Source organism: Pyrus communis, chromosome 10 (genome assembly GCF_041283825.1).
Source record: "Pyrus communis isolate YQ-2024b chromosome 10, ASM4128382v1, whole genome shotgun sequence".
Classification (NCBI taxonomy): Eukaryota; Viridiplantae; Streptophyta; class Magnoliopsida; order Rosales; family Rosaceae; genus Pyrus; species Pyrus communis.
In genome coordinates this window covers 3,785,641-3,812,383 of record NC_142574.1, presented here as the reverse complement: position 1 = coordinate 3,812,383, position 26,743 = coordinate 3,785,641, and the positions used below count along the sequence as shown (strand labels likewise).

The 26,743-nt window shown below is 35.6% G+C and overlaps 3 protein-coding genes across 5 annotated transcripts; 1 reads left to right on the top strand and 2 right to left on the bottom strand.

Annotated features, from left to right (window-relative positions):
- Window positions 1-303: 303 nt before the first annotated feature.
- On the bottom strand, window positions 304-9,737 carry LOC137729774 (embryogenesis-associated protein EMB8). Of its 2 annotated transcripts, none has more exons than XM_088678631.1 (15): window positions 9,540-9,737; window positions 9,074-9,398; window positions 8,899-8,988; window positions 7,417-7,478; window positions 6,558-6,658; window positions 4,468-4,557; window positions 3,922-4,044; window positions 3,455-3,532; window positions 2,428-2,513; window positions 2,160-2,208; window positions 1,697-1,753; window positions 1,483-1,613; window positions 1,318-1,401; window positions 967-1,033; window positions 304-880 (listed from the first exon to the last, which is right to left on the bottom strand). In XM_088678631.1, the coding sequence occupies exons 2-15, from the start codon at window positions 9,346-9,348 to the stop codon at window positions 434-436; spliced, it is 1,740 nt and encodes a 579-aa protein (XP_088534757.1). In that variant the 5' UTR covers window positions 9,349-9,398; window positions 9,540-9,737; the 3' UTR covers window positions 304-433. The 2 variants fall into 2 exon arrangements, with proteins under 2 accessions (XP_088534757.1, XP_088534758.1); XM_088678632.1 differs by having other exon boundaries at window positions 9,074-9,363; window positions 9,468-9,540.
- A 1,708-nt stretch (window positions 9,738-11,445) lies between these two features.
- FMN/FHY (riboflavin kinase/FMN hydrolase) lies at window positions 11,446-15,759 on the top strand. Of its 2 annotated transcripts, XM_088677752.1 has the most exons (12): window positions 11,495-11,749; window positions 12,319-12,385; window positions 12,613-12,746; window positions 12,929-13,115; window positions 13,244-13,374; window positions 13,518-13,587; window positions 13,685-13,750; window positions 14,430-14,584; window positions 14,670-14,765; window positions 15,040-15,191; window positions 15,274-15,357; window positions 15,461-15,759. In XM_088677752.1, exons 3-12 carry the CDS (start codon window positions 12,671-12,673, stop codon window positions 15,587-15,589), a joined length of 1,146 nt encoding a protein of 381 aa, XP_088533878.1. In that variant the 5' UTR covers window positions 11,495-11,749; window positions 12,319-12,385; window positions 12,613-12,670; the 3' UTR covers window positions 15,590-15,759. The 2 variants fall into 2 exon arrangements, with proteins under 2 accessions (XP_068322509.2, XP_088533878.1); XM_068466408.2 differs by lacking the exon at window positions 12,319-12,385 and having other exon boundaries at window positions 11,446-11,749.
- A 414-nt stretch (window positions 15,760-16,173) lies between these two features.
- LOC137727567 (sucrose transport protein) lies at window positions 16,174-19,860 on the bottom strand. The gene is made up of 4 exons (XM_068466407.2): window positions 18,270-19,860; window positions 16,849-16,912; window positions 16,681-16,724; window positions 16,174-16,562 (listed from the first exon to the last, which is right to left on the bottom strand). The coding sequence occupies exons 1-4, from the start codon at window positions 19,497-19,499 to the stop codon at window positions 16,377-16,379; spliced, it is 1,524 nt and encodes a 507-aa protein (XP_068322508.2). The 5' UTR covers window positions 19,500-19,860; the 3' UTR covers window positions 16,174-16,376.
- Between the last annotated feature and the right edge of the window lie 6,883 nt (window positions 19,861-26,743).

Genomic DNA, 26,743 nt, shown 5'->3' with positions numbered 1-26,743 from the left:
GAGGAAATACCATGTTAACTGAAGTGCACCATAAATTTTTTGTTTGTACTTTTATTTTTTTTTAAGGGAACATCTGGTGGCAAGTTACATTTATCCAGCCCTTTCGGGAGCTGGAAAAACTCACAGAGGCATTTCACCCTCCCCTTGCCACAAGTTGCGTCAAAAATCTTGTTAGTCTAAAAATATGGCACAGACAGAAAAAGTTAAAAGACAAAGGGTACGAGGATGCTGTGCCTGAGATTCTGGTATGGGATTTGTTTGGCTCTGATGAAGGCATTCACTTGTTTCATGGATGCAAATCCAGACTCAACTGGTTTATCATCTTCTTTCATAACAGTTTAATACAGTGTAAGCATTCAGCGACAATCTTCTAGGGCGAAACAGTTTCTTATCATTTCCTAAATTTCTCGTATATTGGAGGGTGGCAATAGAATCACGAAAATAAATTTCTGAGCTTCTTTTGCAAGACAATTTTAAGTGCAGAACCAACCAATGGCCAACTTGTGGCGATGGAAACATAAACAAGCAACCACAACGACCACTTACTTTGTCGGGATTGCTGATCTAAGCATCTTCTAACACTAGTAGTTACATCGAGAGGCTTCGCATCCTGCACGCTGGTAACTTGTTCAGATGATTGTGGGATTTCTGCCAACAAATGTGATTCGGGCTGAATCATCTCTTCATCTTCTTCTCCTGAAACCATTTCTTTAGTTTCTCTGTAATGGATCTTTTGCGGTTCAAGTACATCTTCTATCTTATTGTCCATCGCCTGTTCATTTCCCACGGCAGCTACCATTCCATCTTCTGCAACGTTTACGTAGGGGCCTTGATGATCTACTGAAGGGTCCAATGATAACTGTGGGCCACAACTCACCATCTGAAAAACATGAAGATCAAAAATCTTAATCTGCAAAAATGGCCTGTTCATCAAGCACTCGAAGACCAAGGCAATCAAAATTATACCATCTGTACATGCATATAATGGCTAGAGTGTAGAATTTTAAGATATTCATCGACAGCCCGTACCCACCTGCAAGGGAAAGAAAATTAATCACGCACGCTAGAACAAAAGTTATGACGAGGTTGCCAAAAGTGTGCATGCCAACCATAGCAAAGAGAGTATTATGACAAAGATACTATATTACGACAAGCTTAAAAGGACACAGCTATTAAGTAACATTACAGAGGTTGCTACTAGGCTAGCCACGCATAATAACATAAAGTTTACGGGAAGAAAATATATCAAGTTAATCTCCAATGTCGCGACTAACACAAAAGAGAAAGATATAGAAATAACATGGAATCATGAAGTACCAGATGCCTGAAGCAGTTAATCCTTCAAAGAAAGCCAAGTGTCCTCCATGCTTTGTTGTAGCCAATACAATATTTTTGTTTGCCCTATTGAAGACAAATACAAGGCATATGCTTAACTGATGTGAAAGAAGAAACCGCTGAAAGAAAACACTTTAAGAGGTCCACCTGCATTCATCCCAAGGAATGGCTTCCCTGGTGCAGACTGGATCATCTAAAGCACTGATACAGAGGAGTGGGACAGCAACATTTCCCACGTAAGTAGCACTGGTACAGCGCCTGTAAAATGTGTCCACAGTCTGTAAAGAAAAAACAGATGCTTAACGCAATAAATAGAACAAAGGTAAAGTGAGAGGAATTAGTGAAATCTCAGACATTATACCTCAAATTTCCCAACAATGCAGGTGGCATGCTGATCAAAATCACGAATGGAGCGTGACTATTGAAGAACAAGAACAAAACAAGCATTAGTATAAGGCTGGTAGCACCACTAAACGAAGCACAAAAACACACACACAGATTATTTCCACGCAACTGTTTCATTTGGATGTTTCTGTTTTTCATGAGTAATAGAAATCCACAATCAACTATTTTGTGGTGCATGGGTTCAAAAGTTGAAAATTCCAGAAGTAAAATTACTTGTTGCAGGTTTTAACAATATTTCATAATGTGATAAATCGACAATTCAGTGTTTCCCTTCAAAGCAGAAAGAATCACAACGTAAAAAATGTTGTTTATTCTAATCAATTTGTTTCTAGCAGGGTACAGAGGTCTAGTATCAACTTTATTCACTGCTCTAACAATGATGCCAAGCTAAACCAAAAACTCTTAAAAACAACACCAACCTTTTTTATGCCTTCCCAATTAGCAAGGCGCAAGAAGTGAGGCTGGTGCCTGCATTAACCATTCATTATTTGTCATAAATATATTTTAAAAAGGACAGAAACTATTGTTTAAATAAATAGATCCTATTCCTACCTTTTTTATATTGTAAGAAACTAAATGAATATGGCGCATGCACGTCGAGCAAATATGTATACATATAAAGTAGCACACTGCATAATGTTTTATGAGGTATTTACTACCCAAATTAAAAGGGAGGAATAGACATACAATTGAGCATATCCTTGAAGGCCAATTGTTAGAGCTTTATCATAAAACTTTTGCAACAGCCTACGGCCTATAAATCTATCACCAAGCTGCAAAACAACAAAAAACATAGGATAAGTAACTCCATTCAGTATGAAACTACTACATAAACCAAATGAATAATTACAATTCCATGATACATGTGAAAGGAGCAATCACCAATTTTCAAACAACAGCATCAAATGCACAATTAATTTTCTTATCTAGCTGAAGGTTATTTGGTAACTTGCAGACAGGTGTCAGGGGAGGTGAAGGCAACAGCAAAATGGTTTGTTTGCCTAGCAGTATATGGTACGACAAAGGACGACCCATATTTCTTTTTCCATTTTCTCAAACGGATGTCTAATATGTCAAATATGTCTAAGATGTATTAAATTAGAGTTGCCGTTACATTGGATGGGCTAAAAGAATAAGATTATAAAGTCCAAAAGTTGACAAGACCTATGTGACCACAATGAGCTAAGGCCCAAAATAACAGTGATGTCCATGCAAGCCCAATGAAGAATATATATTACGTCATTCTGTACCACACTATACATCCCCAAAAACCGAAGGCCAGTGACACTCTTATGACAAGCTACAATCTAGGTGAGGCCAACCCACTCAATGTCATGCTACACTGTGAAACCAAGCATGTCTCATGCTATTATGCCATACCAGCATGTTCAACTTCTACACAGTTGCTTTACCGACAAGTATCTTTGCTTGGCTAACTAACATATTTAGCTCGTTCTAACAAATTTCAGACCAAAAAAAAATGTTCAGAAGTTAAAACACTCAATTCTGCAACCCAGATCAAACTTTAATCCCTGAACCCATACTACTGAGCCATTATTATTATCCCCTGCTGACCCACCAAGAATGATTAACAGTAGAAACCAAAATTTGGGACAAAACCATATACAGAAACTTGCCCACACACGCTGCCAATGCATTTAATCACAACCCAGAAACACTGCCCTTCACATAACCATTAAGTTGAGGCACTAACCAAAAGGTCCCAAGGGGAACAGACAGCTACAGCCCCAGCAGCAGGAGTCTTATCGCCATCCTCCCCAAGATACTTGACCTGAAAACAGTTAATTAAAATGGATGTTAACTTCAGGCGATTAAACGAAACAGAGGATGTTGAAAACTAAGTTTATAATGAAAATTATTTTAAAAGATGTCCTAAAACTCACAAAGCTAGGTGCCAATATTACTGGCAAATGAGAATACAGAGAGATAATGAAATTGACTTTATAAACATTCTATAAGGATCCGTTTGATATCAGAAACATTAGAATAGTTCTAGAAATTGCAAGGCGAGCGCCTCCATAACATAAATGAAGTTAAGATATGATAAAGGGATCCAGAATTAGAAAAAGTAGTGAATTCAAATGATACCATAAAAGATCAAATCTAACTTAACAAAAACAAATTGCTTACTAACGAATCTAACATGGCTAAATAGCATACCAAAACATTGGCACCTATACTTGTTCCAACAAGAAATAAAGGAGCCTTGGGGTATTCATGGTGGAGGTTGTTAACAATACTCCGTAAATCCTCTGTCCATCCAGCATTATAAAAGCAATCAGACTGAAAATAACAAAAAACAAAAAACTTAGATTACCAATATAATTCATTGGCTTAATAAGAAAACTGATTATTTAAAGAGAAATGTATAATATCCAGAAAGTTAGACAAGGAAGAAGCAACATACAACTCATTACTATAACAAAATGCTTGTTTGGATCGTTTTTTTTTTTTTTTTTTTTTTTTTTTTTTTTTTCTTTTTTTTCTGTTTGTATTTGTAGAAGCTGTTTAATAGATGCTATTTGTACTTCAGTGGATAGCTTGTCCACTTTCATTCTTTTCTAGTTCATAGATTATGAATAAGGTGTGCTTCTCAGTAGAGAAATAACAAAAAAAAAAAAACTAAATTTTAACAATAGAGAATTATCAGAATCTTCAAATATCATTAGCTTGTCCACTTTTGTTGTTTATAAAACAGCTTCTTACAGTAACTGAAACGCCACCCAGTCCTCTGTGATTGCTAACGACAGCATTCCATCCGTTTTTTGCTGTACTGAAAGCAAGATGCTTTATATACTGCAGCAACAAGTAACATCAGCTAATCATCATGAAAGCACACAAAGCATATCTTACACATGCAAAAGCTTATTATGGAATGAGTCTAAAGAAGATATCAAGAGGATGCTTATAGTTTTTTTTATAAATGAAATAGACTTTGTGATTCATATCATGGACTATATATTCATGAGTTAAATAGAAGAACATGAATTATTGATGTAAATCCTGCATAAGGGTGCGGAATTTCTTTAGATTCTGTGGTCGCTTGTTTATTGTAGGTTGTGGCCAGCTCTTTAGTTTTTATGGGCTGTTGGTCCACTTAGATTGTACATCCTTCAATTTAATCATTATGTTTTCTATATAAACAAATGAAAAATCGTAGTGTTTCCTATTGTAACGGCACAATGAAGCAAATATGAAGCATAAAAAACAAAGTAAAAATAACTTTAAAGCTAGGAGTTGGGTCCTCTCCTTTTTTCATTTCCTCCTTTTGATGTAGTAGAACAACAGTGAGAGAAGGGAAGAGGAGAGATTCTTACCCTAAAACCTGAAATCTGGCCTTTACAATCCCAACAAATGTATATTTTGTTTTTATAAGAAACAAAAGCACAGGTACATGAATAGTGAACATGAAATCCACTTCTACTAAATCATGAAACCTAAAAATCAACTCTACACAAAAGAATAGATGCTAAGGTCAATGTCTGACTTTGTTACAACTGAATCGGATCAACGCCTGACTTCTGTGTAAGTTAACATTCCATGTGTGGTGAGGAATGGAAATACGCTCTTAACTGGAATTCTAATACTTGACTTTGTTAGAAATTTAGAATTGACTGGAAATGCCAGCCTGACAATGTGCCAAACATCACATCTTGGTAAAATAGAAATTACTTTCCCATTCCTGGACTGGATTATGACAATACAAAATGACCTAACAGAAAGGGACAACTCCTCCAACTCTACAGATGCCCAAAAAGAAGCCCAAACTAAACACTTTTCCGTAAGCCCTCCACTTTCTCACCAATTAATTCTCAAGCACTCTCCTAATCCTTTCCACCTATACAACCCACAAAATTGCTAACATAGCATTTCCACAGAAATATGACCCATTTCTTTCCTTCAAAAGATTTAAACTTCTCACATTATAGCGCATTACAAGAAATTGGGATAGACCAACTGACGCTTCTCCTTCAGTAATCACGACCATAAAGGCCCCATCCACTTCCGGGTACATTAATGTCAACGTCTATGGAATGGTGTAGGCAGTACAACATCTATCATGATTACAGGGTGCACTCTTGTTGTAGATCGGATGGCATGGTTTGGGCCAACTACTTCGGTTTGAAAAACCCTGGAGAATTTAATTCTATTTTGGCTGAGACTAGGACTGATGTTTCCATGGCCAGGTCTAGTTGTAGTTAGTTATGTGTTTCAGACATATAATAACCAACAGGAAAAAAAAAAAAGGTCCTTGCAAAGATCTTAAAGTTCCCAATGTAGTACTAAGTTTTTAACTGCCAGGGAGCTCTAGCTCAAATTCCATTGGGATAGGGTGGGAAAGTGGTAGGTCCTATCTTAAAGACTTTTTTCCTGAAGAAAAAGAAACCCAGTTGAGATTCCAAGATTCAATAGCTTTTCAGGTTTCTTGAGATATTTATTTTACTATTTTAACTTCTTGCTTCACTAAAACCAAAAAATTCTATTTAAACCAGCTAAATTAGTTCATATATTTTATTCCTAGAGACTGACACCAGCACAATAACTAGTAGAATTAAAGATACTACGAAATTGAGTACCAATAAGGGTTTAGTTGAGTAGCTTGCTCCCACGTGCTCAGGGGTTCAATTCTTTGTAGTACCAATCTAATCTAGCTATTTGCAAGAATTTCCTACCTTCTAAATTGTAAGGTTTGATAGGGGACACGAGTTTCAAACCAGAGCCCTTGATGTGGATTTGGGGAATTCTCTATGTACAAAAAGGCAAATAAATAATGAAGAAATAAGGATGAAGCTTACAGGAGATTCAGAATCGCTGGTTAATCCAGGAATCACCAGCACGATAGGGGTGGTGTCATCTTTGGGAATAGCATTGTTTGTGCTAAAAGCATCTCCCAGAACTGCAATACAAGCATAATTTGGATCAGAATAGAAAAACCATTTATAACTACTATTACCATGAAATCAACTGAGTGTCATAGCACTTCATACAAGAGCATGATAAATACATACTAAGTAAAGACACCGTCACCGGCACACATTTTATGATTATGAAAAATCTCTTTGTAACCAATGAAAAAATGGTTTTTATTTTATGACAAGAACCAAAATAATCTTTTCGGTGGGTTTGGGTATACAGGGTTTAGAAGATAAAGGGGTTCGAATCAAGGAATATATATCAGAAACATAAAATTAAAATGATAAAGTATAATTTGGTTCTAACTACATTACACACCCTTGAAGCTTGGGGTGATTTTCAAAATGTGTCATTAAATTTCAATTTTCTTATTTAACACCATAAAGCATCAAAATATGCATTTGGTTGGATTGATTGCTTGATCCTTCATTAAATTGATGACATAGTGAGTGTGAGATAACTATATGGGCTAACGTTTAAGCCACATTTGCACCACATTGACAAAAAACTCATCAATTTAATAGAGGGTTAGATATTCAAAGAGCAAAAGGTGTAAATTGATACAATTTCAAAACTTAGGGTGCAATGCAAGAATATTAGAACCACATAGTCCATTTTGAAAATCACCCTCAAACCTGAAGGGTGTAAAATGTAGTTAACCCCTTGCTTTGCATTCATAAATGTCTATAAAAGGATATATGTATATGGTCATTAATTTCAGGTAAATCAAATAATAGTTACCATCAGAGTTCCTCAGCCAATCCAAAGCAATGGTGCCACCATCAGATAGATGAAAAATTTCTCTGAGAGGGAATATAAATGGCTATCTGTTACTCAAAAGCATGAATCAAATTCAAAATACAAGAGGAAGAGTATTCACTGTGGCATTTTATTATCTGTATTTTAAATAAACAATAGCAAACCTATGCGAGAAATCAAGTTCATGGAAAAAAGATGTAAAGTATCAGAGACCCCAGTCAACCTCTCAAAATGAGACAGAAAAACTTTAAGGATCAAAAGAGAACAATACAGAACAAAGTTACATTTCTCATTTTGAAAGCAGTAAATTAGTAAACTAACAAGACAACTGATGCATTTCCCCAAATAGACACATCTCATGTATCCTTACGGCTATAAATCACAGTGTGGTCACTTTATATCTATCCTTCGGTGTCAAACAGGACTAAAACCACCTTATATAAAGTTAAAGTCAGATTCCAGGAAGCTCGTTAAGCTTCGGTTACAGCAGGGCTTAGAGACCTTTTTTTCTCTGATGTTTAAATAGATGGAGGGCAGCTGTGTGTTAATATCAGCTAGGATACGCTGTATTGTTTCCCTCTAAAACCTTGTTCAACAGCCCAAAAATTCAGACGGCTGTACGCTAACCTTAAAGCCCGCCGGAAAAGCATACAGAATTAAGTTTCCCCTTCTGCGTTCTTTCCTTTTACAAGGAAATAAATATATAAGCCCGATTTAAACAACACCAAACTGGAAACACAATGCAATTTATATACATCAAACGCCAAAAATGGCCATCTTATATGGTGTTTTTATATCGAGTGTTAAATGTGAAACAAATACGGTGGATGAAAAAACTTACGAAAAACCTTTATGAAACACGGTACACAGATTACTATCAAATTCCTATTCAAATGATCATTGTTATAACATTTTTAAGAATAATATATCGACAAGACTACGCCTGAACCAAATGAAATCAAACATATATCAAACAATATATAAAATCCACTAAACACTAAAACCCCCTCACACAATCACACTAACTCAAAGACTAAGAGCACTCTGGTTTAACATATCTACCAGACAGACAACTCATATAATACCTCACCATTTGCTTTGCAGTTTGCAGCAAACCCCTTCAAAATTCAAAATAAGTCCAAGTCTGAAATTTTGTTTTAACAAACTAAAAGAATAGTAAATTAGTGTGTCTTTACTATTCTTAAAATCCTAATCCACATACGAAGATTTGTAGTAACAATCCCAGCTGAATTGGGTTTTGCAGTGGTACACTAATACTCTAAACATTTCACTTCGAAAAATGCACATTGCACACAGATGCAGCATAACCCATCACACAAAAACAACCACAAATTTCAAATCTCGAACTGACCCAGATGGCCAAATGCGAAAATATAAATAACCCCCTTTTGCCCACAGAATTTGATAATTGGGTCCACGAGTTAAAGACAGATGCAAGGGTACCTTCGGTAGCTGAAAGCAGGAGGCCGCCCAAAGAAGCCGACGAAAAGAGTCTGGAAATGGGGGCTCGAGAGCCACAGCGTCGCCAAATACCTGCAAATTAATCGACTCATTAGTTAATTGAACAACAAAATAAAAAATTTAATAGTTGGTTAATCAGAAAGTATTAAATTGGGACCTGGAATGGAGAATCCGGCACTTGGAAACGACGTCTTGGTAGATGTGGGAGGAGGGGTTGAAGGTTAAGGAGACGGCGGAGCCTCTGAAGGCGGTGAAAAGGTCCTGGAAGAAATGGAATTCGAGGAAGTGGTATAGAAATGCAGAGGAAATCGCGAGGGAAGCGAAGAGGTAATGCCCAACGGGAATAAGAGAGAGGTCGTTGAGCAGAAGAATGTAGGGGTTGCCGGAATAGGAATCCTGACGGAGGAGGAGCTCCCTGCAACTGCAATCCATCGTCTCCTATGATTTCTGGTTTCTGGTAATGAAAGTTGATTTTCTTTCGACTTATAAAATGGCGGGGACAGGTGAAATATTCAGCTGCCCTTCGGAATTGGACCCACGCTGACGGATACTAGCCGTTGATGAATGGGATGAGAAAGGATCTCCGGATTCTCTTTGTTAAAATTCGAGGATTCTCCAATTACATCCGTTTATCATATATGATAAAAATTAACTGTACAATATACGATGAATAAATATGATTGAAAGATTTCCAAATCCGTACAAAAAGAATCTGACGAGAATCATTATGGGAATGGGATTGCCATTCAACCGTCTCTTGAAAATATAAGAGGGTGGAAGTGGGAACATGGACTCGTGGATTACATCAAAGTTATGATTCCAGTGTACTAGTATTTTTCGAGTATTTATCAAATGTAACCAAATATTAACATTTAATTTAAAAAATGTCAATTTTTATAAAAAGATTCAAATATATCCAAAATATCATTTAAATAGACAGAAATACCCTTAATTCATACAAATAACTAGTTGTTAATTAAAAGATTCTTGTACCATAATCAAGTGGTGCTTATGCACCCGAAGATTTTCTATTCTATAAACCTTAAAATATGCTTTTTGCACTTTCTAAGAACACAACAAATCTCTCGATTCACTACCACAGTTAATGATAATCTTCAAAACAAAATTCAGACACGGACAACACCCTTAATAATGCAAAGGTGGAAAATTAAATACGAAGCACATATAATCTAAAGGAAAATTGAGATAAATAATGTTACAAAAATTGACAATTCATTCTTCCATAAATATTCAATCGAAGGAAGAAACTACAAAAGCAAAGAGAAAACGGAGACAAGGAAAAGGGCAAAAAATTAACCATCTATACCCATCTTCGTTTAGGAATGCACAATTCTTCACCAATAGTCGATGCCTTTACTAGGTCTCCTCCAATTTTAAGGTTTAGCTGTGAGAACTCTTCATCTAATAAGGTTTTGTTTTTTAATTTATTAGGTTTAAAGTTTAAGGGTATTTATGTCAATTTAAGTGATATTTTGGATATATTTGAAAGTTTTTATAAAAACTAATATTTTTTAAATTAAGGACTAATATTTGGTTATATTTGATAAATACTCGTATTTTTCTTCAGTTGTAAGTAGTAGGTTGAATCTTCCATATTATTGTTAATTTTATTATGAGACTAAACCCATAAATAATATCGTTTGTTTGAAGAAAAAAAAGAAAAGCAAAGTTATGAATTAAATCGAACCGTAGGTTAAATCGAAAGTTATGAATTGACCATCTAGGGAAGGTTCGATTTGATTAAAAAAAAATTGCGTGGAGCCATAATTAATTCATAAAATTTTGAGGGTGTCACCTAGATTTTGACGAGAATATATTTATTTATTGATGAGGCTCACACTCATTCTAATGGTTCCACCAACGAAGAAACATACAATTTTTCAAGCTTCTTTGCCCATACTAATGCAAGGACATATTGACAAGGGATTTAAATGTAAAACTAATAACTAGTTTTTACCTTCCTAATTAGGAACATTTCTTTATTAAAGAAACACAATCAAATTTGTCAAGGATCTCTAACATAATTCATATATTATTATTATTTATTTAATAATATCTCTAAGAATTATTCTCTATCATACTTAAGATATTTCAACATCTTAAAATTCTTTTCTACTGCATCCAACTAATAATACAGTCTAGCCAATTAGACCGACACATAGCATGAAAACTCTAAACATGTGGCTCCTACACTCTATAACTATCTCAATCTACACATTTCTCAAGTAAGTTAATTCTACGTAATTCAATCCTAAATCATTCATCATTTCCATAGAATTTCTAACTCAACCATCAACAGTTGGATCAAGCAACTCTCATCAGAAATTGATAACATCACATATTCTTGAAAATGATTTATATAATACGATTACACTGTCATATATCATTATGTTAATCAAATTAAAATATTTAGACAATTATTTGCCCGGTACACCACGGTCGCAAAGCCCAGGCGCCCGCACCACCACAACCGTAACGCTTTTTTTTTTTTTTTTTTTTTTTTTTGTCGAATGCTAAGCGTAACGTTTTATTCTTTCGCATAACAACGACCACTACCAGCCACACCCAAACCCACGCCGCTCGAACGTCTACCCACAGCAGGCCCCGTAGAACCTCCGTCTTCTTCTCCGGCTGCCAAAGCGCAGCTTCTTCGCGCCTCCTCCACCGTATTACAGCTGTAGTGGTGTGATTCTCCGGAATCAAAATTATCAACATAAACTCATCAAACACTTCCAAAACACAATAATCAAACTTTGGATTTGATAGCTTAGCTTTGTCAGGGTTGTGGGCGGCATCTCTTTCCATCTCAATCGTACTTCTTCTTCTTCTTCTTCTTATTTTCTAATTATATGTTGTTCTTCCTCTGCAAATATTTAGTTTCCTTCTTTTAATTATACAGTTGTTATGCTCTGAATTTCTGACTTTTAGCTGCTTTGTATTAGGGTTTGGGATATAGGAAATTAGGACTGAGGAATTTAGGAAATTAGGGATTCAGATTTCAGCTTATGTTTCTCAAATTCAGTTTTCAAGTTATGGGCTGGAGAGCTTTTCTTTTTGTTGTGCTCTGAAACTTCAGTTTGGTCCAAATTGTGTAAAGTTTTGAGAGGTTTGTGTAAAATTTAGGGAATGCCATAAAAAACAAACTCTGCAATTTTTGATACTTTCCTCTTAAGTGGATTTGGCTTAAATGTTCAGCTCACCCCAATTTCAAATTATGTCTCTGCGTGTGCAGCCGCGTAATTCATGATGTTCCTCGTATAGGGTTTAGTAGCTCTTATAACAAACAGATGGTTTTCATGATTCCTGCTTAATTTTAAAATGAAACTAATTGAAACCCGGAAAATTCAACTAATACTTTGGAGAAAAAAAAAATTGTTACAGAAAAACCCTTGAGCATGAAAATAGTGTGCGAAGAGGCTAATATGCAAGAACGGATAGACTTGAATATGTGAGTGCTTAAATTGCTTCTTTTATAGTTTCTAGCTCTAAGTCTGTTATAACATGGACTATTGTCAAATTGAGCTGTGTGATGTTTGATCAAGATAAGGTGGGAAATGGCAACTATTTCTGTGAATAAATGGCCGATAAATTTCGGTTGGATTGAAATTTGGTGAATTTCTTGGATTACTTATTAGAATTTCAGTCAATGAATTTAAAAATCTGTCTTTGCTTCAGATATATTTCAACAGTGGGAACATAAATCTAACTGTGAGTCTTCTGCATAATTGGGAAGATGTCAACTGCACGGCCTTTAAAGAAATTGGTGTCCTGCATTATCCTTGATTTGGATGGTACACTACTGAACACAGGTCTGTGCCCTTAAGAGAATTTTCAGTATTACTTTAACGTCAGTTTAGTGTGGTATGTGATAAGGGCCTGATGCTTCTTTTGGCTTTTCTGTGCTGGATCAATTTTGATTCTTGCACGTAGCTATTTTCTTTCTACTGGTGTTGGTGACTCTTTTTCTTTTCGTTGTTTTAATTAATCACAGATAGTATTGTAAGTGAAGTTTTGAAAGTTTATTTGGGTAAGTATGGAAAGCAGTGGGATGGGCGGGAAGTTCAAAAAATAGCTGGAAAAACACCATTTGAAGCTGCAAGTGCTGTTGTGGAAGATTATGGGTTATCGTGTACAACGAATGAATTACTTTCAGAGATTACCCCATTGTTCTCCAATCAGTAATTTACTACTATACTTGTTCTTATGTCTGTTTAGAAAGACTTTTTGTTGCTAGTACCAAATTATTTTGTTTTGCCTGTTATGTGTTGGAAAACTGTTGATTGGATTTTGACAATTGTCGCTATAGGTGGTGCAACATTAAAGCGCTTCCAGGTTCCAATCGGCTAATTAAACATTTGAGTGGTCATAGAGTGCCAATGGCATTGGCTTCAAACTCTCCAAAGGAAAACATTGAAACCAAACTTTCTGTTCATCAGGGTATACTCCTGTTCTTGAAAAGCATGCAGTGTTTGCTTATGTCGTACATGGTTAATTGTCTAGTATCAGATTTATCCATGATATTCTGAGTTAGTCTTATCGTACCAAACAAGTACTTATTTGCTTATTGTTTTCATATGCAGGCTGGAAGGAATCTTTTTCAGTTGTCATTGGTGGTGATGAAGTAAGTTCGGGGAAGCCATCTCCTGAAATGTGAGATGCAAAAATTTGTGCATATTGACTTGAGTGTTTTCTATCATGGATGAGATATATAGTGTTCTAAAACTGTAAATATTTGTTTTGCATGCAGATTCCTTGAAGCTGCTAAAAGGCTCAATGTTGAACCTTCCAGCTGCCTTGTCATTGAAGATTCTCTGTACGTATACCTACTCTGGTTCTTTTACTAGAGTTAAAACAAAAAATGTGGCAGGGAACGTTTTTCTTTTGAGTGTTATAGTTTTCATCATGTTCTCTTTAACTAACCTTGTTTACATTACATCTAAAACTTCTTGATAGAGTAGTGAACCTGAATGAAAACCTTTATTTTTGCCATTTTTATTTTATTCTATATACAAATACTTATGTCAAAAAAGTTATATGTAGACTAAATTTGATAAGGCTTGCGCATGCTGTACATATATAAACTATTTATCTGTACTTTTGTTAACGGACTTGAAAATGTAAATTGTGGCTCTTTCACATTGATAAGTCCAATAATTAATTTGAATACTAGGTTAATGAATTAATTAAACCCACTTTATGGCTACCATTTATTCTCTCCCAAATTCTAGTTTTTTGTCTTCTTAATGCGTGCGTCACTCTTCCATCACAATGCACATGACATGCACATGTGTGCAGTGTTTCTAGCGAAAATTAGTAATTTCAGTTGTAGATGGCAACTTGCTTTGATGTTCTCTCCTTCATTAACATTCTTCCTTTGATAATTACAATTTAGATGATAAATTTCCTCCTTAAGATGTGTTTATTGTCTTCAAACTGATGTCAGTTTCCTTTGAGTTTCTTCCTTGAACATTTTCGTGTTTGGGTTTTGTCAGACCGGGTGTTACAGCTGGAAAGGCTGCTGGAATGGAGGTGGTCGCTGTACCCTCCATCCCAAAGCAGTCCAATCTCTATACATCAGCGGATGAGGTGATAAACTCTCTACTTGATTTGCGACCTGAATTGTGGGGCCTACCTCCTTTCCAAGACTGTAAATCCCAGTATCTGTCTCTGTTCAACTGTGGAGAGTTTCTGCTGCAGAAGTCATTTTCATTTTATTTAATTTGTTGTTGCAGGGATAAAAGATACTTTACCAATAGAACCTTGGCATATTGGTGGTCCAGTTGTAAAGGGATTTGGTCGGGGCTCAAAAGTACTCGGGATCCCTACAGGTGTGTTAGAGTGTAGCTTTTGCTGTCAGCCTGTCCAGTTACAATCTTCTACTACTTGTCTTAGGATGAATTAGCTATAACTGGTGTTCTTATTTGGAGCTGACATATACCAGTTAGTTGTATTTCATAAATAGCACATTTTTTGTGGTAAAAATAGGTAGCTAATATTTTGAATGCTTCTGATATAACTGCTGTTCTCTCCCTTTTATGCTCAATTAAATTGCCCCCTTTCCTCATTTTGTATCCTTATTAGTGCACTGCATCTTTTCTCCAGCAAATTTATCCACAGAAGGATATGCATCTCTTCTTTCCGAACATCCCTCGGGAGTATATTTTGGTTGGGCTGGATTATCAACACGGGGTGTCTTCAAAATGGTCATGAGTATTGGTTCGAATCCTTATTTCAACAACACCGAAAAGACTATAGTGAGTCTTCCAAGACACTTACGGTTGCCTTTGCAAGTATTTTTCTTCTTGGCTTGTTTTCTTAATTTAGCTTGTAATGCAGGAGCCATGGCTGCTTCATGACTTCGATGAGGATTTTTATGGGGAAGAACTGCGTCTTATTATAGTTGGCTACATACGGCCTGAGGTATTTACTCTAACTTGTCCATTTTCTTGTGGAAGGTGTCAAATGGTCGTTCCTGTCCTGACATCTATCCTTTGTTTTAATTTTCGGGTATGGACTGAAACAGGCGAATTTCTCATCGCTTGAGAGCTTGATAGAAAGGATTCATGAGGACGGGCGAATTGCGCAGGAAGCTCTTGAACTTCCATTGTACTCAAAGTACAAGGACGACTCGTATCTCAAAATTTCTACCTGAGGATGTTACTGCCTTACTCGAAGCGCGCTTTCTCTACACATGATGGGCTAAAACAATAACTGAAATTGTACACTCACTATTGAGGAAATTTTATGTCCGTCTCATGAATGTAATATGAATATACACATATTAGTCACAATCAGTGCTTACAATATAGTTATCATTGGAAATATCGATGGATATATTGATATTGATATCAGCTACCTTTGATGGAAATGATGAAATTTGCTCAAGAACGTGAAAATTAAAAGGAATGATATTTATCCGATGTCAGAAATTTGCATAAATATATCGATTTTTGTCGAAATTTAGGAGTTTTTTTTATATGGATGAAATATAGACTTCATCCCTCATTACATCTCTCTCTTATGATTGGTTTACCCATTTATGTCTTTCTTTTGTGATTTTTCTCTATTGCACAACACTACAAACACATCGTATATACACATTGAACAAGAACCATCGGACTCACTATAGTCAACCGTAAGTGTCTTGGAAAAAATGCACGAGATAAAAAACATTATACATGGAGAAGCGGCATGATTACTTTTCGTGAGCGCTAATAAAAAGAATCGAAACAGCAATGAAAACTCAAATGCTCTTCCTCATTATACAAAGCTAAAGATTTATGGGTTCAACCTTGACGTCTTTTATCACGAACATAAAACCTTGACGGAAATAAATACAAGAAAAGAAGAAAAACTGCGACTAAATATATCCTGCTTACGCTTGGATGCATACAGTATTGATTTTTTTTCTTAAGAAGTCAAGAGGTAGGGCAAGCAAATCAATGGAAGGCAACAACAGGAGCTCTTGCATTTTTGTTCGACGGAAGATCGGGTGGCGGAGACGGTAGCATAAAGAGAGCCAACATTCCACTTGCGACGGCAGCAACCGCGCCGGCGACAAATGCCGGTAAATTACCACCTCCAAACAAATCATCCCACGGTCCACTTACGACGGACACAAACATCTGCAAGTTCAATATTTAGTAATTAACTATGCAGTTAATTTGAATTAAAATTTAAGATAACATGTATTTTTTCAAGGAAATTTTACTAAAGAGATGAAATTAGGGAAGCATTACGTACCTGTGGTACGACAATTGCAAGATTTAGGACTCCCAAAGAAAGCCCTGTTTTAATTTAAATATACAAAATAGGAGAATTCAGAAAATATTAATCACCAAAACATAATGGTTTATGTCAGGTTTTGGAAAATTAGTATAATTAATACGTGTAAAAATTAAGTTAAATAACCTTGGCCTGCACCAGAATTGCTGGAAAATATGGAAGCCAGAGCAAAGGGAATACTGTACGTCACCTGTGTAAAGATAAAAAAAAACATGATTTGGTGGTGGGCAAAATTCCAACATGAAGCTCTCCGGATCCTTTTGGTGAGGATCCTGAAGATCCGTGAATCATGTAAGTTTATCATATATCGTGCATTCAGTTTTTATCAAGTACTGTTTATGCTTAATTTTAAATAAAATATTTAAAATAATTTCTAACCACACGATGTACGACGAACGGACACGATTTATAGATCATTAGAATCCTCACAAAAAAAATTCAAACTCGTTAAAATTAGCAAAGGTCAATGAATATTCCCCAACTTAATTGTCACATCACATATATACAAACGCATCACATATGGATGGATTTATTTAATTGTAAAATTGGATTGCATCTAACTTTCACTTTGCCTTCAACTCAGTAAATGCTTGAGAATTATGAAAGGTTGTTTTATTTAATTTAATTTTGAGGATGGGGAAAGTTGTTGATTAAATGGAGAGATTCAGGGTGTTCAAAACATGAATATGTCCATATATAAGTGAAAGTGAAGGGATAATTGTGGAAAAGTAAAAAACATTTCTCAACTTACGGAATAATATATAACGTAATATCTCGTGTTCCGAACACGTTAAAAAAAATCTTCGATATAAAGGAGTAGAATAACATGGGATGTGGGCCTTGACAAAAAGAAAAACATGGGAATTGTACCGACAAATACAAAATAGGAAAAGTGAGCTATTATTATTGATGAAAAGGATGGCATCGGAAAGAACAAGGAAAACAAAGTAGATGCTGCCGGAGAAGAATAATTTGTATGTCATGTGACGTGAAGTGAATAAAACACTCTTTCATGTTTTTATTTTATAGATATGAGATGCATTTTAACGATGTATTTGTGCTATACAAGTCGTTTTCATATTAGCGGTAGAAAGAATATTCAAGCACATAATTAATCAATCCCCTTAAATTAAGAAAAATTAATTTGTAAAATAAAACCGCAATTGAGGAGTTGTTCAAAGAAGCAAAATAGTTTTCCTTATCCTAGTAAATGTTCCTAGTAAATGCATGGTGAAACCTTTTCTGCATGCACTAAAAGACTTCGGATAAAAACAAACAAAAACACCTTCGGGATAACGATAACCCCTTGGTTCTTGAAAAACAAGGCAAAATATGTGACCACCATAAATTAAAAGGTAAAACAATGAAACTAATTAGTCCCCAAGCTCCCAAGTGAAAATCTGTTCTTTTTTTGGTCGAAAGAAAATCTGTTCTAATTAATAAATAATTATTTGGTATCAGATATCTTTTTTTCCTTTTGTGTAAGAAATCGGTTGTGAAATTAATTAAGAAATAATAAAAAGTGTCAAAAAGATTTGCAGACTAACCGCTAGAGGAATGCCAAGCGCGGCGAACAGAGACAATGCGCCGGCCTTGATACCGGCAGGTGGCGGAGGCGGCTCAACTCCGATGTGGCCGTGTCGGCTGGCTTCAGCCAATTTAGTGATTAAAACAGTCAAGGCCATGCAGACGGCGAGCAAGAAGTTGACAATAGCCCACAATCTCTTGACCCCGCCAACCCAGCGGCCGAGATGCTCGACCCCGAGAGACATGAACCCCAAAACGACAGAGTTTAACAAGAGGCCGAGCGAACCGGCTCTCACCCCCAAATCGTACAGTCGCCCTTTACCGACCTGGCCGCCGTACACCTCCTTTCCCATCCAGTCAGTGTCGAACAGCAAGAACGGGAACCACGCAATCCAGTTCAGACACGTCACCAGAAGCAACACCAGCATTGGCCTCTGCAACTCCTTGAATGCCCCAATCATTTGACCAAAAAAGGGCACCTTTGGAGCTGTCGTTGACTCCTCCTCCGGCTCGTCTGGAGCGACGTCGGCGGGGGTTTCCTTGACGACGGTGAGGGCCAATACGGTGAGGGTGATGAGGAGGGCAATGGAGAGGAAGAAGCAGCTCTTGAGATTGGCGCAGTAGATGTCGCAGGCTTTGGTCTTGGTGAAGGGGAACATTTTGTGGAGGTTGTTGTAGGCCCCGGCGGCGTAACCGAGGATGTTTCCGACAGCCATGAAGAAGGCAAACAGCGCGTTGGAAGTCCGCATTCTCTTCGGGTCGGATCCCGAGATGTCGGCGAGGAGGGCCCTGCATGGCCCTTGCAGCGTGTTGTTGGCGACGTCGAGGATCCAGAAACCGACCACGAAGACGGAGACGGCACGGGGTTTGGTGGCCTTCTCAAGGGAGTCTCCAGTGAGGTGTCCAAGATCAGCAGCGTAGCCAATGAGGAAGACGGCGACGGCGACGAGGGCGGAGCCAGCAGCGATGAAGGGGCGACGGCGTCCAAAGCGGGAAGTGCAACGGTCGCTGTGATAGCCGACGATGGGCTGGACGAGCAAGCCAGAGATGGGGCCGCAAAGCCAGATGAAGGCGGCCCAGGTGTGGGGGACGCCCAGGAGCTGGACGTAGGGAGTGAGGAGGGAGAGTTGTAGGGCCCATCCAAATTGGACTCCGGCGGCAATGGAGGCGACGAGGATGATTTTTTTCAGCGGGCTTGCCTGCTGCTCCTGCGCTGCGTGAGGATTCTTGTTGGCGTTTTCAACTTCCATGGCTGGATGGCAGGATACACACTTTCTGTCTTCGTGACTCTCTTTCTCTCTTTTTCTATGTCGATGTCGCTCTGTTGGGGAAACGGATAACTAATCCTTCTAGAGAGAGAGAGAGAGAGAGAGAGAGAGAAAGAGAGAGAGAGAGTTATTATGAGGAGAGTTGTGATGACTTATCTGGAATTTATAGAGGTGGTGATGGCGGTGTTTGCATGGAGGAGGAGGAGGCAACTGGTGAAATTAAGATGGATTGGGTTTATCCGTTTGGAGTTGAATGCTATTGAGTCAGTCAGTCTCTCCCTCTCTGAGTCTTTTAAAAATTTTCAAAAAAAAAAAACCGACAAGACTTGGTTTTGGTGTCAGCAAGTCTGCAAGTCAAACCTCTCATTCAATTATTTCTTCTTTATTTCTTTTCTTTCATTAATATATTTCTTTTTGAGAAGCGTACAATATTCATTTATGGAAGAGATTTTTTAATCTAATCGTCACACGATGGTACATCACGTGTCGTTATATAAATGATGAAATATATATGTTAAAAAGTTAATAACTTATAAAATAAAATTTTCCACAACTTACATAAAAACACATGGTATACCACTCGTGTTCCGGTCACAACTAAAAATTTCCACATTTATGGATAAAAGAACGTACAAGAGAACACGGTGTGATTCGTTACAAAATTGGCACTTATGTGTGTTAAAAAGTTAATAACTTAAAAAATAAAATTTTCCACCACTTACATAAAAACACATGGTATATCACTCGTGTTCCAGTCATAACTAAAAATTTCCACATTTATAGATAAAAGAACGTACAAGAGAATGCGGTGTGATTCGTTACAAAATTGGCACTTAGCTTTTTCTTTTTGTAAATTATAAATCTTAAGTTCGATTTTTCTGTTATTTAGTATTATAATTTAGTGGTATATTTTTTTATTTGTAAGTGAGAGGTCTTAGGTTTAGTTTTTTCCAAAGACGAATTTGTACTACATTATTACGAGCCCATTGTAAAACTAAACCCCTTATCCTCCTTTTTAGTGTAGATAATATTGTTTGTTCAAATAAAAAAAAAGTTTGATTGTCCTTAATAGCAAGTTTGATGCTAAATTATTTTTATAAAATTGTGTGACTTAGTCCAGTCTCTCGCATCTTCTTTAGTATAAATAATATCTTTGTATTCAAAATATATAACAACATAAAATGTTATACTATCCTCTGTTAAAACATTAGAGATCACACAGGGTGGTTCTTCAAACCAAAAACAAAATACACCAAAATATATAACGCCATAGAAGAAAAGTCATTTTTCTTTGGATATTTTTCTAAATCTGATATCCAATAATTAAATGTCTTTCATGATAATTCAACCCGTTTAATGTTCAGTCACTTGGTACTACAATCCAATGATATTTATCTTCACTAGTAGATGAGAGGTCTTAGGTTTGATTCTTGCCACATGTGAATTTGAACCACATTATTGTTAGTCCATTGTGAGGCTTAACTCACTCCCCACCCCTTTAGTGAAGATAATATCTTTTGTTTAGAAAAAAGAAAAAAAAAACCCGTTTAATGTTAATTACAAATGTACACATTAAACATAATTTTTGCATCAAATAAAAGGATCAAATTAAATTTATTTTTAAATTATTTTTTATTAGGGGTAAGGAGATAAGTTCCAAACAATAATAGGAGAGGGGAAGTTTTGAAGCCAGACGTATAGATAAAAACCCAACATCTTATCCACTAAAAAATTGAACTATGTGCCAAAATAACTTCTTATTTCATGTTAAATTGTGTCATTCTCATGTTAAGCCACTTGACCAAAAACACAAACTATTTAATAATCATAACACGAACACAAACTATTTAATGGCAGTGCTAAAAATAGATTCAAGAACAACATTTTTGGTAAATTATTTACAAAGTCATGAGTACTTCTAATAAAGTGATATATTATTAAACAATAATATAATGCAATGTGACATTTCACAATCTTCTCACAACTCTTTACTCGTAAATGAAATCAGTTAATAAAATTAAAAAATAAAATACGGCTTTGCAATTGTCACGTAACACATGTAAAAAAAAGAAAAAGCTGAAAACTTAATACAAAATTTCATATTTTTGAAAATTTTATTAAAATAAATAAATAAATACCAAAAATGCTAATCCAATGAAAATCAAGTTCTATATATATATATATATATATATATATATATATATATATATAAAACGTCGCACAGCAAAACTACCATAACTTGGAAATATCACATTCATAATTACATATCAATTATATATTCTTCTTCAGAACAATTATATAAATTTTCTGGCATGCCGAAAGGAAAAAAAAGAAAAGAAAAGAAAAGAAAAAGCAGTTAGGTATATATGCTGAACTGCTGAGCTGAGCTGAGCATGCATTGTGGTCCATGGAGGAATGCTCGTGAGGGACACGGGGGTGGTGGTGAAGTTCCTTTGACCTTGACGTGCCACGTTATCCATATCATTTGTGAGCGACTAAAGCTCCCGAACCCCAAAAATTGCTGCAAAAACAATTAAAAATCCGCAGAGATCTGTAAGTAACGTTGGAAGAGATGACCCGCTTGACTTGAATTGATGTTACCCTCCTCATTGGATCATCATATTGCATTGACTGATTTATGACTCGAACATTTGGTTGTGTGAGTGTGTATAGAGTAATGCTTGAAAGACTTAATTTATAGATAAAATTTAGAAATTAAATAATATATCACTTATAGAAAATGAATACGTTTATCAATATTTATTTAAGTAATAATCCAATCATTAATTTCTATTTCTTTAGTTTACAAAATTTTGTCTACAAATTTAGTCTCTCAAGTATTACATATATATATATATATATATAATTGCTTTGGAAGATGTGATACTACTTATTTCTGGGGACCAAGCTCATATCATATCCATTAATTTGTTGAAACCATGCATGCATATTCCTTTACTTCAAGGACATAAATTAGAGTTCAGATTTTCTTTTTTCTATTTTGTTTCTTTCACTCAAGGCATGTCATTAGTGAAAGAAACATTTAGGCCAACGGAGATAAAAATGAATCTCAAAAAGTTAGATAAAAGAGGGATTAGAATGCAGCGCATGAGCATTAATTACAAAGACATATGAGTGAAATTTGTAAAATACTACTTGGTAGGAGTTATTTGTAATGATCATGTCATTTATTTCTAATCTGTCCTATCTAATGTTTTGTAGTGCATGTTTTTCTTAATTTAATTTGCATAAACATCTTGAAACTTAAAAGTCGCTCACACAAACAAAAGTTTTTTAAATTCTTAAAATATTACAAAAAATTTATGGAGCTCACAATTATCATCGTTGTTGTTGTTACTAGGAAGTATCCATAAGACAAGAAGAAAAAAAAAAGTATTATTTCTATTTTATTGAACATTAGCTTCCCACTGGAAAATAACCCATTTGACTTTATTCAAGAAGAGAGAAAGAAAAAAAAAAAAAAAAACAAATTAACCTCATTTTTGTCGATAAAGAAATCATTCTCCTCCAACAAATTAACAAGAAGGAAAGAGGAGAAATTATTCTGCTGACTATTATATATATTATAGTACGTCGTACGTAGTGCCATACCTTGGTTTCCCTTTGTCGATCTGTTTATATTCCGAGCCCATGCACAAAGGGAGAAGTACGTACCTGGCATGGAATGTATTCTTTGCCGGCAAATGAGCAGAAGCATGCCAGCATGTATTCACGTCGGCGAAAAACCGAAAACTAAAAAGAACATATTGAACCGAAAGCTATTGGTTCGATTCCAGTTTCAGTAGCTTTCAAATCAAACTACACCGAACCGAATCGAATAATCTGTCCTTTTCATACACCCACCAAATTGTTGTCGTTTTATGGTATGATATGACCTGAACGCTTCACCCTCCTCTCCTCAATTTGTCGCGTCTTCATTTTTCAAGGGACTAATCAATTGGTGATTAAAACATATAAACTTCGATTCTCTTAGTAAGCCAAGCACGGACGTGCCAATACAGTAACACACAGGGGGTGATCAACAGTGGGTCAGTTAACCCCGTGGTCGCTAGAAAATTAGCTGGGAAGTCTGTCGAATCCCCCTGTGATCATCTGGACAGCGGGCATTTTGTGCACACTATGTGTTTGATAAAATGCTCTATCCAAAACTAGGCGGCAACGGGAGTTGCGCAGCGCCCAGTGCCGCAAGATTTTGATTTTTAACACCTGGCCAAAACGACACCGTTTTGATCCAAATTAAAATAACCAAAATACAAAAAACACAACAAAGGCGTAGAATAGAAAATTCAGAAATGAAAGTAGTCACACAACTTTGTCCTCTCCTCTGTGTCCATAAAATAACTCAAATGCTGGACGGAAAAAAACCTTTCTCTACGCGAAAACCTTCTAACAACCCTAAATCCCAACTCCTTCATCAGCACTTATTTAGTTCGATTGAACATCACTGGTTGACAACCAGCAATATACTCAGTTCAAGTGAACATCACTAGAGTTGTATAACTAATCGGTCTAGAAGTACATTCAATTTGGTTAAACAACACTACTTCTAGTTCTATTGATTCTCTATCCAAGTCTTAGTCAGTGAAGTGCTTTCAGTTCTTTCGTCGAAAGGATTCACTTCATTAGTTTTCCCAACAAAGTGATGTGTTATATGATTAGTTACTCACAAGTACATTTTAGAGTTCGGCACCACCACCACATCTACTTTACTCGCTCGATCAATCTCGGTTACGAGTTGGCACATCCGCATTCACAAGAAGGACGTAGTTAGCTCAATATTTGCTCGACATGGGCGCTGCATAGGTCTTGTAATTTTTAGGGTCAACAGTTCTCCTCTCCACCTTCAACCAAGGTGGCGCCACTCTATCCTCGCCTCTCTCTCCCCATCTGAGCAAGTTGTAGGTTGAAAGAAAGTAAGGATTTGCAATTTTTTCATAACCTAATTAGGGTAATTTCGTTTTGAGTTCGAATTTTATAATATAACTAGAGTTTGTAAATTGTAACAAGGGCCAAGGGGTCAATTCCATGATCCATAATTAGAAATTAGAAGTGAACTGTTATTATCACTCTAAAAATGTCATTCTACATTCCTCTCAATTGTATTTTTCTTTCTAATTATAGAAATTTTGGATTACCAACAATAATTCCCATTTCGAAATTGTTGAAAATTGAAAGGAAAATGGTGGTGAAGGTGCTTCCAATGATTGTTGATGATAATAACAATGATAGTGTGGGTGAAGAAAATATGTTATTGTTGGAAATACTAACTTTTGAGTTTTGAGTTTGTGTTTAACCTATTTTCGTTAAGATCCATCTTAAGAGTGACAAATGATTTGTCACAAGCATTATAAATAAAATATCAAAAGATTGTGAATGCAATAAATTTAGTCAATCACGTAAGCCACAACTTCACCCCACAAGGAATAATTAGTTTGATCTTTTGGTTGATTACACATCTTCTTTTGTGAGAAACATCATATCCATGTTCCTAAACTTGATGCCATACATAAATGGAGGGAGGTCATAGCGTAAGACTCCAGCAATGACCAACCATCACCATTATCTTGTGGAGGGCTTTTTTTATGTTATCAATGGGCAACTTGCAAAGTTAGATAATCGTTCTGATGAGATAAATTCTGAGTTGCTTACTTAATTACTTGGTATGTTTGAGGTATGTTTGAGTCTAAATGAAAATTATACCATAACTAAACAATAATATATGCTTGGAAAATATGTTTTTTTTCTTTTACTATCATGCAACCTTTTCAGTGTTAAAATATGAGCACAAGTGTAAGTGTATTTAAATAGAGGCCATTGCTCTCACATAAAAAACCATAATGCAACGTTTTGAAAGGGATGGTTTGTCTACATGAACAACGACCACTACTCTCACAAAAAAAAACTGTTTCATTATTAGATTTAAACATATTGTAAGTTGACTATATTATTTTTGCAAGGGAGGAGAAACTTACTATTGAAATCAGTTATGACTTCATCATTTGGTTTTTCAAGGTCAGATTATTCTAACATTTAGAATATGAAGAATCGTTATGAACAATTATAGCTTATAATATTTTTTGGGGTGTGATATCCACACATCCCTTTTTATTTCTCTCACACTTTTTTAGTTTTCAGTCGTCGGATCAGATGAATTGAAAAAGATCAACAAACATAAATTAATAAGGGTATGTGAGAAGTAAAAAGGAGTGTGTGGATATCCACACACCCCTATTTTTTTCTTAAATTATGAATGAATGTATTATCGTTTAACTTGTCATTGTTATGTCCTACTAAATTATTTTTAATCATTTTTACATCTTTGACGCCGTACTATGAAAATCTTGAACCCACCCAACACGAGTAACACGTTTAATTAGTAAGAAAAGGACAAATATAAAATGTTTTTGTATCAATGATATATAGATTACAATTTTTGTGTCTATTCTATTACAACAAAAAAGAATCTTATCTGATTGGATCCGACTCTAACATTTGGTTTAATATCCAAATGCGATGAACACGTGATGAGTTGAAATTGGACAAGAACGTCAAGGGCTGTCACATCGGGGTCACGAGAAAGTATAGTGTCGGAGCCGCGTAAGGACCAGGAACTCTTACAAAACCTCACCACTTTTTTTTCTTCTTAATATAACTAAATATTTTACATTAAAAATAGAAGGAATTTGATTAAGTTATATAATAGAAAACTTATTTTAGTATCAAATTTATTAGGTATTTAAAAGATTCGAATCTAAAATATCTTATTTATAAATAAAAAAAATACCACCGAACGTAATACTGACAACTCAACCACTTTTTAAATTGTCTGAACTCTACTGAAGGTGCAACATTCCGTCAAAAGTAAGGTCCACTATTGCTATGAGCGTGACTATATGTTTTCAAAGTTACAACACCTTAGTCTTGCCCTTAAATTTATGCTATAATTTTCTCAATACTAAATGTCACGTGAAATCTCTAAATTTCGCTACAGTTAATTATCCATGCTAATACCTCTACTCACGAGTATTCATTTACACTTATAACTAAGATCATCTTCAAAGGAGATATCAAATTTTAAACATAAAATTTAAATTTGAAGGCTTATGTGGCACATTGATCTTTTTTTAAATTTGGTTCTCCAATCGATATGTCAAATTTTTATTAAATTATTTACTTTTTATAGTTGTTTAGTATTTTAAAACAAA

Bases quoted from the DNA above. Each gene is read 5' to 3' on its own strand.
- FMN/FHY (XM_068466408.2), top strand. From the start codon at position 12,671: ATGTCAACTGCACGGCCTTTAAAGAAATTGGTGTCCTGCATTATCCTT. The intron at 15,192-15,273 runs GTGAGTCTTCCA...CTTGTAATGCAG, and splicing joins ACAACACCGAAAAGACTATA to GAGCCATGGCTGCTTCATGA. The intron at 15,358-15,460 runs GTATTTACTCTA...GGACTGAAACAG, and splicing joins TTGGCTACATACGGCCTGAG to GCGAATTTCTCATCGCTTGA.
- LOC137727567 (XM_068466407.2), bottom strand. From the start codon at position 19,499: ATGGAAGTTGAAAACGCCAACAAGAATCCTCACGCAGCGCAGGAGCAG. The intron at 16,725-16,848 runs GTTATTTAACTT...AAATTAAAACAG, and splicing joins CAATTCTGGTGCAGGCCAAG to GGCTTTCTTTGGGAGTCCTA. The intron at 16,563-16,680 runs GTACGTAATGCT...TTGAACTTGCAG, and splicing joins TTGCAATTGTCGTACCACAG to ATGTTTGTGTCCGTCGTAAG.
- LOC137729774 (XM_088678631.1), bottom strand. From the start codon at position 9,348: ATGGATTGCAGTTGCAGGGAGCTCCTCCTCCGTCAGGATTCCTATTCC. The intron at 6,659-7,416 runs GTAACTATTATT...CTTGTATTGCAG, and splicing joins TTGGCTGAGGAACTCTGATG to TTCTGGGAGATGCTTTTAGC. The intron at 1,754-2,159 runs GTTGGTGTTGTT...GTTCTTCAATAG, and splicing joins ATTGGGAAGGCATAAAAAAG to TCACGCTCCATTCGTGATTT.